Raw genomic sequence first — 12442 nt, 5'->3', positions numbered from 1 at the left:
GAAATATGTGCGAGGCTGCATAAGATTTTGTTGTGTAAATTTAGTCATAAATATGCCACGTCAGAGCAGTTTGCCCTTGGCTCTGTGTGGTACCTGTGCTGTACGTGAAAAAGATGCAAGAAATACTTTATTACTTCATAATACAGAATGCAAATAGATGTGAGAAACAAAGCAAATCGGTATTTATACGCAATTATCACAACACGTCGTTGGCTGTCGTCTTGCCGTATTTTGAATGGATCAAATGTAATTTAATGTGAGGTGATTTTCAAACTGTAGTCTTAAAAGTAAAAAAAAAAAAAAAAAAAGTATAATGTTTTAAAAATAAAATAAAAATGTATAATGTTTTAAAAATAAAACAAAAGCCTAACACTGTAATTATCTTCAACAATTGGATATAGGCTATAGGTAGGTAAACAATATAATATAACAACAACAATAATAATAGTAAGCTTTTTTCAGTGTCATTTTCACCGAAACGATCCAGACCAGACAAAGATGTGTATTATATATATCTATGGTCCACTGACTGATCTGTTGTGGTCCAGTAGGCGTTATTGTCACGTGGCACTTTTGTCCGCTGGCTCGACTAATCACAGTAACGTTAGCTTGTTTGTTTGTTTTTAATTTTCTATTTGTATATCACTCAGTTACTAATCGTTGGAAATTACACATTAAAAAGCGTATATATCCTAAGTGTCTAAGATAAAAACCGAATGCTGCTCTATATGAGGTGTGTGTTCATCTTTCTGAGCCGCCGTGCGCCCCCTAGAGGAAGAGCCCAGTTTGACTCAGAAATACAGCACTCACTCGCAGCCGCTCAATGCTATTTCTCTCTCACACTCGACAACAAGTTAGGCCTACAACATCGCCATTTTCAGCGTTGAGAGGAGGCGGGGACGCTGAAATCTCCCGCGGTACATAACAGAAGTAGGTCAACTAGAAATATCGCCGAGACGTACGCACTCTGACTCCCGAAAAAACGAAATATAACTTCATAAATCTGCGCACATTCGTTTCCAATGCGTGCGTTCTGCTCTCCTCTGATGCGTTCAGGTTCCTGTCCGGGTTGACATTCTCACGAGTTATCAGGATTTTGTTTGTTTTTCACTGTTTGCGAGCGAGCTGAACGGAGATAACATGAGCAATACGCAAACCAGGTAAACACGGGATTCGCAGCAGCGCAGGAAGGCTGTTGGTGGCTTAATCTAGCTAGATCACTGGCTCCATGACTAAATATATGTGTAGAACGGGCTGATTATGTTTTTAATAATGGATAATATCCCTGCCATGTAATTGAGACGTGTGTTTAGCCGAAGAGGACTCACTTGCACTTATTTCTAGGAAAGTTCAGAGCCATTTAAACGTGTCATATAGGCCTATTTAAAAAAAATGACACGTTTTATATATATATATATATATATATATATATATATATATATATATATAAAACGTGTCATTTTTTTATATATATACACACACACAACATGTAATTATATATGTATATACACACATACAACATGTAATTATATATATATATATATATATATATATATATATATATATATATATATAGACACATTGTATATTGTATGTCTCTATATATATATATATATATATATATATTACATGTTGTATGTGTGTATATATACATATATAATTACATGTTGTTTGTGTATATATATATATATATATATATATATATATATACAGTGTACATGTAATACATGTAATTATATGCTTCTCTTCTCTTTGTGTGTATTTTCACTGGGCTGTTTATACTTCACTTCTCATGCTTCACAGTTCTCTCAGGCCCCCAAGAATGAAGAGGAGGTTGAGCAGAGAGCGAGAGGACAGCAGCACCTCGTCCTGCGCTGGGCCGACGGACTCCTGCAAGCGGGTCAAACAGCCCGACGAGGACTCCGGAGAGCAGATGTCCCCCTGGACTCGACTGCCCCAGGAGATCCTGCTTCACATCTTTCAGTACCTGCCGCTCCTGGACCGTGCCTTCGCCTCACAGGTCTGCCGCTGCTGGAACCAGGCCTTCCACATGCCCGAGCTGTGGAGGTGCTTCGAGTTTGAGCTCAATCAGCCTGCCAGCTCTTACCTGAAGGCCACACATCCTGACCTGATCAAGCAGATCATAAAGAGGCACTCCAATCATTTACAGTACGTCAGCTTCAAGGTGAGAGGCACATGAGGACGTTCATGGTTACCCAGATACTGCTTTAAACATTACAGCTCACAAATCATGCTGGCCTTAAAGGGATAGTATGAAATATTTACTCGCCCTCATGTCATTCCAAACCTGTATGACTTTCTTTGTTTTACTGAACACAAAAGATATTTTGAAGAATGATGGTAACCAAACACTTTTGGCTCCCATTGACTTCCATTGTATTTTTTTTTATCAGTGGGAACCGAAACTGTTTGGTTCACAACATCCTTCAAAATGTCATGTTCTGCAGAAAAAACACAGGTTTGGAATGACAGGATTTTAATATTTGAGTGAACTAACCCTTTAAAGAGACAGTTAGCTAAAAAATGAAAATCATTACAAACCTATTAAAATTTCTGTTCCTCCATTGAAAGTCCATTCCACCAAAAATTTGAGTCTTCAAAAAGTTCATAAATACATTGTAAAACTAATCCATATAAATCTGATTCTGTCCATATAATTCTGATCCATATAATTCTGATTTATATGATAAACAGATTTCATTTAAACTTTCATTCACATAAATATTAATCACTGCACATAAATAGAGAACATGGAAATGGAATATGGTAGATATGATATACTTGGTAAATATGGTAGACTTGGATTTAACCTGCTCGATATCGATTACTTTTACAATGTCTTTATGAACATTTTGAACCAATTTTGGTGGAATGGACAGAAGTCTCTGAAGTTTCATTAAAAAAAATCTTCATTTGTTTTGTCTTTTGGGGATTTTTTGTCATGAGGGTGAGTAAATAAGGAGATAATGTAGATATGTAGACTTGCATTACTAGAGAATTCAGTAGATGTGTGCAATTTTACAGTGGCTTTGAACATAAAACATTTGAATATCTGATCAAAACCTAAAATGCATTAGTAGATGCTAAGATATTACAATATTACTGATCTGCCTGCATTGACACCATTATATGAGAACTGAACTGAGCTGGACGATGACATCACGGTTTTCTCCAGAGCGGCTATATACATAAATATTATAGCAAAAATAACTTTTTTACAACAAAAATGAACTTAAGCTGGACTGTGACGCTATTTTCTTCTGGAAACAAACTTTGTTGCATTATTGTCCTGTTATCTCTGTAAAGCTGCTTTGATACAGTCTGTATTGTAAAAAGCGCTGTATAAATAAATGTGACTTGACTTGAGGGTTTGTGTTGTGTTTGCACAGGTGGACAGCAGCACAGAATCAGCCGAGGCTGCGTGTGATATCTTGTCTCAGCTGGTGAACTGCTCTCTGAAGACTCTTGGACTGATCTCCACTGCTCGACCGAGCTTCATGGAGCTTCCCAAGGTATCAGGACATGCGTTACATGGCTGAGTCGTGTGTTAGGACGATGGGCTGGATGTTTCCTGATGTTTTATCGTTTCCTCTTTTTAGTCCCACTTCATCTCTGCACTAACCGTGGTGTTCGTCAACTCCAAGTCTCTTTCGTCTCTGAAAATTGATGACACGCCAGTGGATGATCCTTCGCTCAAGGTCCTGGTGGCCAACAACAGCGACACACTCAAGCTGTTGAAGATGAGCAGCTGCCCTCATGTTTCTCCTGCAGGTATGACATGTGTTATTTCAGGGACTGGGGGTTCTTGGGATCCACTTTCCTGCTGAGTTTAGCTCAAACTCGCACGCCTGTTATGTTTTAGCAATCCTGACGACTTGGATCAGCTTGTTCAGGTGTGTTTGATTAAACTCTGCAGGAAAGTGGATCTCAAGGGCCAGAGTTGAGAATCTCTGTTCTAGCTTGTTGGCAAGTTCAAGTGATCATTGGGAAGTTCAGATCATTTTACTGACTCTCTTCGTCTCCATTTCTTCAAAATGAACGAATCTTTAATCGAGTCATTTCGTTTATTTAAGTGCCTTTAAATGTTATACTTTTAACAGCCAAATTCCCCGAACACATCCACCTATGCAATCTTGATCATATTTTGAATTAAGAAATCATTATAATGCAGCCAAAGATGATTTACAGGAAACATAAATAATTAATTTACCTTCCGAGTCTTTCGTTCATTTGTCACGTGACAGACACAATGATCGGATCGTTCATGAATGACCTATTACTATCAAGTTCATGAAATACTCATCACCAGTTTCAATAGCTTGAACACACTCTTTTATTTAAAAAGCAAAATATTAATATCAGTGGTAACAAATTAAATTAAAATATAGTATGTAGTAAATACTCTCAAGTAAATTTAAATATTTTGTATGTTTGCAACACTTACACAAACTACGAGTAATAGTTAGCATTACTACAAATAAAGTAAACAGTGATTGGCATCTCAAAGCAGTATTAAGTAAACATTCAGAATAAATACTAAAGTAATTAAATGTGAAATAAACTACTTGGCACTAGCATTCAAAAGTTAGCATTCAGTAAGAATTACAAAATGATATTAATACTTTTATTCAGAAATGACGCATTAAATTGGTCAAAAGTGACAGTAAAGACATTTGTAACATTACAAAATATGTCCGTTTCAAATAAATGCTGCTCTTCTGAACTTTGTTCATCGAAGAATCCTAAAAAAAGTACCATAGTTTTCCACAAAAATATTAGGCAACACAACTGTTTTCAACATTATTAATGATAAATGTTTCTTGAGCAGCAAATCAGCATATTAGAATGATTTCTGAAGGGTCATGTGACTAGAATAATACCTTTGCCATCACAGGAATAAATTACATTTTAAAATATATGAAAATATTGTTTTAAATCTTATTAATACTTCACAATATTATTGTTTTTACTATATTTTTGTTCAAATAAATGCAGCCTTGTTGAGCATAAGAGACTTCTTTCAAAAGCATAAAAGAAAATCTTGCCAGCCCCGAATGGTAGTGTAAATGATTGTATTTTAATAGAAAAGGTACAGAAACAAACTAAATATATTGGCCATTTACACATGTATTATAGCAGGCTATTATCACCTACAACAGTAAAGTCTGTGACTCATTGTTCAATCTCTATTCGTCACATGCTGTTAATAAACAAGGTGTGTACAGGCAGAATATGATCACTTATGTTTTATGGCTTATTGACATGCCTATGAGACTGGCTTGCCAACTCAATGGAAAAGAAAAACAAAGTGTTACCTTTGCTCTCCTCATAAAGACTACCGTAATTATTGTAATAGATGCGCACTGATGTTTTCCCTCTTGCTGGCTTGACTGATGGGACTAGCAGTGGTGTATAAAGATTTCTTACAGGCCCGTTTAGCTCCTATTGGAGGACGGTCATACACTTCAGTATGATTAAAAAATAGAATTAAACAACAAAAACGAATCTTTTCATGAAGTTTGTTCTCATAAGTCCCTCTGTAGGTTTTAAAGGGATTGTTCACCCAAATATTACAATTCTGTGATTTATACTCTGCCTCATTTCATTGCAAACCTACATGACTTTAATGCCAAAAATGAAAGTTGAAACCGTATTCTTAACTGCTTTTCTCCATATGGTAAAAGTCAATAGGGTTTCAAAAAAAAAAAAAGTTTCAAACGGACAAAAAAAAGTACATGACGAATTTCACTTTCATTCAATTATAAAGGAGCAGTTTAAAAAAAATTAAAAAAAAGTTTTGCGAATGACAAAGAATCATGGGTTTGCAGCAACATGATATGACAATTCTGATTTTCTGAATTAATTTCTGGTCAACTATTTAAGTAATTTGAAAATTTTATATTAAATGGATAGTTCCAAAAATTCTGTCATCATTTACTCGCCCTCAAGTTGTTCCAAACCTGTTTGAGTTTCTGTCTTCTGCTGAACACAAAGGACGATATTTTGAAGAATATGGGTAACCAAACAGTTGATGAGCCCATTGGAGGGAAAAAAAATACTAGGGAAGTCAATGGGGTCCATCAACTGTTTGGTTACCCATATTCTTCCAAATTTTTCCAAATTCTTTGTTCATGCATATGTGGAATAAAAAAAAACCTAGCTCAGAATTCAGATTTTCAGAATCGTTGAAGAAAAATCACAATGCATCTGAGAATCATTTTTTCTTTTTTCCACCCTGGACGTTAGTCAGACTGTATTATTTGTAGTGTTTGGTGAAAGCCATCCGTCTTCTGTTGTTGCAGGTATTCTGTGTGTCGCTGATCAGTGTCACGGTCTGAGAGAACTGGCTCTGAACTACCACTTACTGAGCGACGATCTCCTCCTGGCGCTTTCCTCGGAGAAACACGTGCACCTCGAGCACCTTCGCATAGACGTGGTGAGCGAGAACCCCGGTCAGCAGTTCCACACCATCAAGAAGAGCAGCTGGGACGCCATGCTGCGCCACTCGCCCAAGTTCAGCCTGGTCATGTACTTCTTCCTGTACGAGGACGAGTTCGGGCCCTTCTTCCGCGACGAGATCCCCGTCACGCACCTGTACTTCGGCCGCTCGGTCAGCAAGGAGGTCCTGGGCCGCGTGGGCATGAACTGCCCCCGTCTGGTGGAGCTGGTGGTGTGTGCCAACGGGCTCCGGCCGCTGGACGAGGAGCTGATTCGCATCGCTGAGCGCTGCCAGCACCTGTCGGCCATCGGGCTGGGCGAGTGCGAGGTCTCCTGCGGTGCTTTCGTGGAGTTCGTGAAGATGTGTGGCCGCCGCCTCTCTCAGCTGTCTATCATGGAGGAGGTGCTCATCCCAGACCACAAATACAGCCTGGATGAGATCCACTGGGAAGTGTCCAAGCACCTGGGGCGGGTTTGGTTTCCAGATATGATGCCCACCTGGTGAAATGCACAACGATTGCTTTCAAAAGACCATTGAAAAGCACGCCCAAGCCTTTGGCATTATGGGCTTTTTATGTGGTCTTCAGTTCATTCTCACGGTTTGTACATGGATTTGATTTGAGATGTAAATTCCCTCACTGCTCATGATTAATGTGGACTGTTGTGTTAAAGGGATAGTTCACCCAAACAATTCTGTCATTTACTCACCCTCATTTCAGACCTGTATGATCTTTTCATCTGTGGGACGTAAAAGAAATTTTAAAAGATATTTTGAAGAATGTTGGTAACCCAACAGTTTTGGTGACCATTGACATTGACAAAAAAACAACAAAAAACTGTTTTTTAAAAATGTTTATATAATATATGTTCCACAGAATAAAGACGTTTGGAATGACATGAGGGTGATAGTTTTCATTTTTGTGGGAAATATCCCTTTAATGGCATGGTGTGGCAAATTTACACTTAAATTAATCTTACAAAAGCTTATTGAGGTCACATAGTTAAATTAAAAGAAAAAAATTACAATTATATTTGTTTATATTTTGCCCATTTTAGGACCATTAAGATTTTTGTCATTGTGACATTATTTAAATAACAATTAAGCGTTTTCCCCATCCCTTTAATAATGCATCTCTTTGACGACTTATTTGATTTGTTAATCCCATTAGATTCTCATTACAGTAATGTTCTACTTTTTTAATCAGCGTAAAGACACTACAACAACTTAGTTCCGTGATATATATTATTTCTTAAAAATATATTTTTCCTCTGCATGACAATTTTAGGGATTGTGGGTCACAATACAACAACAAAAATTGAAGTTATTTGCGAAAAATATTTTTATTAACTAAATAGAGCATCGCTGTACACATCATACCATGTATATATGTTACATTTTCAGATTATATTGCAAAATATGTGTGTGGGTGGAGGCAGGAGTTGTTGTTTAGAAAGGAAACTGAAAGCGGTTTTATTTAGATCAGATTCTAGTCATATGCAGATATATTCACTGTTCATGTCTTGATGCTCCTCTATTCCTCCACTTTTCCTGCTCTGTGTCTGTGTAGATGGCTGTTTTCAGTGGCTCAAACTGTAAAGGGTGGATCTCATGTTAAATCATTCATCCATTAGAGCACAAACAGTGATATTTAGTTTAAATGCATAAGCTTTATCCAACCATCCATTTTCCAAAGTGCTTGTCCAGTCAGTGTAGGGTGACAGGAATGAAGGGGCCTATCCCAGCGGCTCAGGCCGTAATCCCATTTTGATGACATGGTTTGTTGAACCAGTTCTCACTAGGACTCTTCAGCAGCGCCTCCTAGTGGCAGGACAAGCCATAAGACTTTAGTAAGAGCGGATTCCCTTCACCAACGAGTGGCTTCTCACTAACCAGTTCACCAACACAAGCTCAAGGTTGAAGTGTACATACAATAAGTGCTCACTTGAAAGTGTGCTGATTTGGTTTATGTAGATAAAGAACTGTATTTTGTGTGATTTGTGTGTATTAATACATAGATTTGGTATTACAGTGCTTTTGTACAAAAATGTATAGTGAATAATATGCACCTTATACATACCAAATGGAAATATTTCTTTTGTGTGGTTTAAGCAAGTAGTTGCTCATATTTTGGGTTAGCAGGGAAGAGGGTGCGGAATAATATAACAGCATATTATTTTCAAGGTATGGTGGAGTTGGTCAGAGAGGAAGGAAATAAAAGGATCAGTGTTTGTCTCACAGAACACTTGTGTCCTCAAATTTGGAAAGAGATGGTAAAAGAATTGTAGAGATACAATGAACCGTTGATTGGTTTCTATTGGATTGCATGAAGAATGTTGTGCAATGAAAAACTGCAGATAATGAATGATTTATTTCGTCTTCAGACCTGGCTGCATTAACATGCGCCCTTCGATTCAGTTCAATATGATTCAGTATTGGAGCGAAGCAGTGAAAACGTTTTCCTTTAAGAAGGAAGCTCCATGTGTCTGTATATAAAATGCTGTGTTTTTGATATAAATAGAAATACTAATGTATACTTCTGTGGAGGTTCAAAGTGTTTCTGTGCTGATCTCTTTCAGATGAGTGGGAATTATTCCTTGATGGATCTTTACCCTTGTGATTAGTTGATCTTCAGTGTAATTTATTGATTGCTTTTTTTTTTCTTTTTTTTTGTATTAATCTGCTTATACTGATAGTTTAACATTGAGTGAGATGCTCCATGTTGATTTATATGCATATTATATAATTTATAAAAAGTCAATCGCATGTAAGTTTTCTTTTGCTAATTATCCAGAATTAAAGGCTGTATCGGCTTTTGTAAATGTAGCATCTAAATGAAGAAAACTAAGATTCCTGTCATCATTTGAAAGCAAAACATTCTCGAAAATGAACAGAAAAGGGAATCTACAGCGCGGTAGTTCACATACAATTTAGTTATATCATTAAAATAACAAAGCAAGGCTTTAGTCAGTGCATATCTTACAATTTTAACTCATTTTTTTAAAAACACAAAGCTTTTTGCTAGACATGACTTTTTGAAAGTGCATGCTGATCAACTCAAAGCCATTAACGTGTACAAATAGCATCAAACCAAGTGCTCATGTATTTGATTTTTCTGAAGCAAGTGAGCATATTGCTTGTATTGCTAATATGAAAGCATTACATTTCTTGTGTTGTAAAAACATGGTTATAACATTGTCTTTTGTTGAAATAAAGGCAAATAAACATTTGTGCAGACACTGTGTGAATGTTTACCATTTCATTTACATTAAGGCAACAATATTCATAATGTGTTGTACAATAAAAAAACATTAAAAAAAATAATTTCATGCATTAGTACAAATTATTATCTGGAAAGGAAGTAGAAAATTGAAAATGTAATTTTATTCAGTATTAAAATATGTTCATTATGGAAAAGGAATCTCCTCATAGGTTATTTTTAAGTAAGGATATTTCATCGGCAGCTTCCAATATTCAGAGTTGAAGTAGAAATAGAAGGTCTTCTCTAGGACCATCTTTTCATAAGCCTCCAACAGGCTCATAATCATTTCTATCACTGACTGGTGAGAGCGAAACGAGTGATAGAACTTCTTAATGTCCGTGGCAAGATCTTTCGTAGAAGGCTGCTGAAAGATGGTGTCATCTCCCAAATAGAGAGGCTCTCCGCTGTACAGATAGATCTTTGTGTATTTAGTTGGAGTTTGGCTCAACAGTTGGGTGCCCAGCTCCAGTAATTTCTTATATGTGCGGTGCACAAACTGAGAACAGTCGTAGGACTCGAACCATGTCGTGGCGTTGGCACCAGGGTCTGACTTCACCGTCCACGTCTCGTAATACACACCCGTTTCATTGTCCTTCTGAACCCACAGAGCCAACTCATTAAACATCTCACCTAACAACACAAAAATACACAAGTGAGAAAAAGAATCAAATCCAGACGAAACAAGGATGGTGTAAATAAATCAGGATCATGTGACACTGAAGACTGGAGTAATGATGCTGAAAATTTAGCTTTGCATCACAGGAATAAATTCCATTTTTAAATGTATTCAAAATAGAAAATAGTTATTTTAAATTGAAATAATTTTTCACAATTTTACTATATTTTTGATCAAACAAATGCAGCCTTGATGAGCATAAGAGACTTATTTCAAAACATTAAAAAAGTAATGTTTCCAAACTATTACCTGAAATCTCTCCTATTTTCTCCAAAGTCCCATTCTGCTTCCAGTGCAAGTCGTCGATGCCGTCATAAAAGCACGCAGCTCCCTGGTTACACCAGAACGGAGCGCTCACAGCCTCTCTTTCATGAGGAAAAGTGCAATTCCCAAGCTGAAACAGCTCGTACCACTCCATAGTGAAGTTTCTCCCAGTTTTTGCGCTTCCAAAGCCAATGGCATCATGCATGACATGCTGAGGTGAAAACTCTTGATTAGACTCAGATGAATAGACTCTTAAAGAAAAGAGGCCTGCTATTCACTTACAAACTTTCCCAAGATGTCACCATATTTGAACTCCCACACAGGAGTCTGAAGTCTGAACACTGAGATGACGTCGGAGTCTCCCATGACGGGTATCCCACCATCTGGATCTCCGGTGGGACAGAACGGGTATAAAGCCTGGCAGAAGGGATCAACATCTGGACGTCTGTCAAGTCGCCTAGAAATTGATATGAAATTGTGTTACGTCTGCTTTTCAGCGAATAGGTTTGGCCAACATGGTGGATGTCGCTTAAAATTGTGAAGTAGTTTATTTTAATTCACTAGAAATGTAAGTGTATATTTAACTTGCATCTAATTTAAGGCTCTTGCTTGCTTAGTTAGGGACACTTAATATTCAACAATATTATTGGTTCGACTACAACAGAACTGACTTCAGCTGAACAATGACACTTTACTTGTAGAGCTGCTGTACAGCCAATATTAACACTGTTTACATCATTGAATTATTTTCGTTATCACTGTAAAGCCGATCTGTATTGTATAAGCTCTATATAAATAAAGGTGACTTGACTAAGAAATCATACATTAAAATATTGTGATTAATGTATATTTTATATGCATATATTTAAATGTTCATATTCTACTGAGGTCCTAACTGAAATTAACATTGCCAACAGCGTCTCTTCATTGTACATGACAATAATAATTTTATATACCAGTTTATTATCTACCTCTTGACATTATTCCACTTTCATTTGCACATAACTGTTTATAACACATTCGTATTCTTCCATTTTGCGCATAACAGTAAATTGTATATCTGGACATGCGTAATTCTGTCTATTGTGTATGATATTTTCTATATTACTGTATTGCATTTCATTTTATTGTTTTTTTATTATTATTATTGTGTTACATTCCTTTTCATTGCCCTTTATCCCAGTTTGTACTTTTTTCTGCACTGGAAGCTCCTGTCAACAAGACAAATCCCTTGTGTGTGTTAACAATCTTCATTAAAGCTCATTCTGATTCTGAAGACTAATTAATAAACCATCGTGCAAATTAACTTTTGAAGAAAGAAAAAAAAAACCCGACTGAAGACGAACCGATATAAACACTTGTAGTCCTTAGTGCTGGCAATGTAATTGAGCTGAAGTGTACAGTGGCTGCAACTTACTGGTAAGGCACTGGCCAGACCTGCTTCCCATTGACCCTAGAGACGACCAGCCCCACAATCCAACAGTGAAGAACCGCGTGAATGAAGTGAAGGGAATACTTCATCTCAGCACAATCTCCGAAAACACCAATGTGCTGTCTTTCTTGCAGCTGTTACTGTTTTGTCTCACATCCTTGTTTCAGCGAACACTGATCACGTGACGGGCTAAATTGAGTCAACTGGTCAGTCACGAGTTTTTTGTTAAGAGCTACATTTATGTCAAAATAAAAGTCACGCTCTAAAAAATAATAATAATAGTAGTAATAATATATGTGGCTATATCTATGTTTAAATTAATTATTATAATAACGAATAATACTAAATTCG

The 12442-nt window shown here is 36.8% G+C and overlaps 2 protein-coding genes across 2 annotated transcripts; one reads left to right on the top strand and one right to left on the bottom strand.

The window, feature by feature from the left end:
• Nucleotides 1–836: 836 nt before the first annotated feature.
• Nucleotides 837–9696, top strand: fbxl3a (F-box and leucine-rich repeat protein 3a). The gene is made up of 5 exons (XM_084123288.1): nucleotides 837–1160; nucleotides 1804–2185; nucleotides 3411–3533; nucleotides 3621–3792; nucleotides 6324–9696. Exons 1-5 carry the CDS (start codon nucleotides 1141–1143, stop codon nucleotides 6962–6964), a joined length of 1338 nt encoding a protein of 445 aa, XP_083979414.1. The 5' UTR covers nucleotides 837–1140; the 3' UTR covers nucleotides 6965–9696.
• On the bottom strand, nucleotides 9106–12292 carry cln5 (CLN5 lysosomal BMP synthase). Its single transcript, XM_084123289.1, has 4 exons — nucleotides 12077–12292; nucleotides 10942–11116; nucleotides 10645–10870; nucleotides 9106–10349 (listed from the first exon to the last, which is right to left on the bottom strand). Exons 1-4 carry the CDS (start codon nucleotides 12178–12180, stop codon nucleotides 9865–9867), a joined length of 990 nt encoding a protein of 329 aa, XP_083979415.1. The 5' UTR covers nucleotides 12181–12292; the 3' UTR covers nucleotides 9106–9864.
• Between the last annotated feature and the right edge of the window lie 150 nt (nucleotides 12293–12442).

Source organism: Abramis brama (assembly GCF_963993115.1).
Source record: "Abramis brama genome assembly, chromosome: 8".
Lineage (NCBI taxonomy): Eukaryota > Metazoa > Chordata > Actinopteri > Cypriniformes > Leuciscidae > Abramis > Abramis brama.
The sequence above is the reverse complement of the archived record's forward strand: the minus strand, read 5'-3'. Positions and strand labels throughout refer to the sequence as shown.

Excerpts from the sequence above, each read along its gene's own strand:
- cln5 (XM_084123289.1), bottom strand. The coding sequence starts at position 12,180 with ATGAAGTATTCCCTTCACTTCATTCACGCGGTTCTTCACTGTTGGATT. Across the intron at positions 10,871-10,941 it reads GTGACATCTTGGGAAAGTTT|CATGTCATGCATGATGCCAT; the intron begins GTAAGTGAATAG and ends TTTTCACCTCAG. Across the intron at positions 10,350-10,644 it reads GAAAATAGGAGAGATTTCAG|GTGAGATGTTTAATGAGTTG; the intron begins GTAATAGTTTGG and ends TTGTGTTGTTAG.
- fbxl3a (XM_084123288.1), top strand. The coding sequence starts at position 1,141 with ATGAGCAATACGCAAACCAG. Across the intron at positions 2,186-3,410 it reads TACAGTACGTCAGCTTCAAG|GTGGACAGCAGCACAGAATC; the intron begins GTGAGAGGCACA and ends GTGTTTGCACAG. Across the intron at positions 3,534-3,620 it reads GCTTCATGGAGCTTCCCAAG|TCCCACTTCATCTCTGCACT; the intron begins GTATCAGGACAT and ends TCCTCTTTTTAG.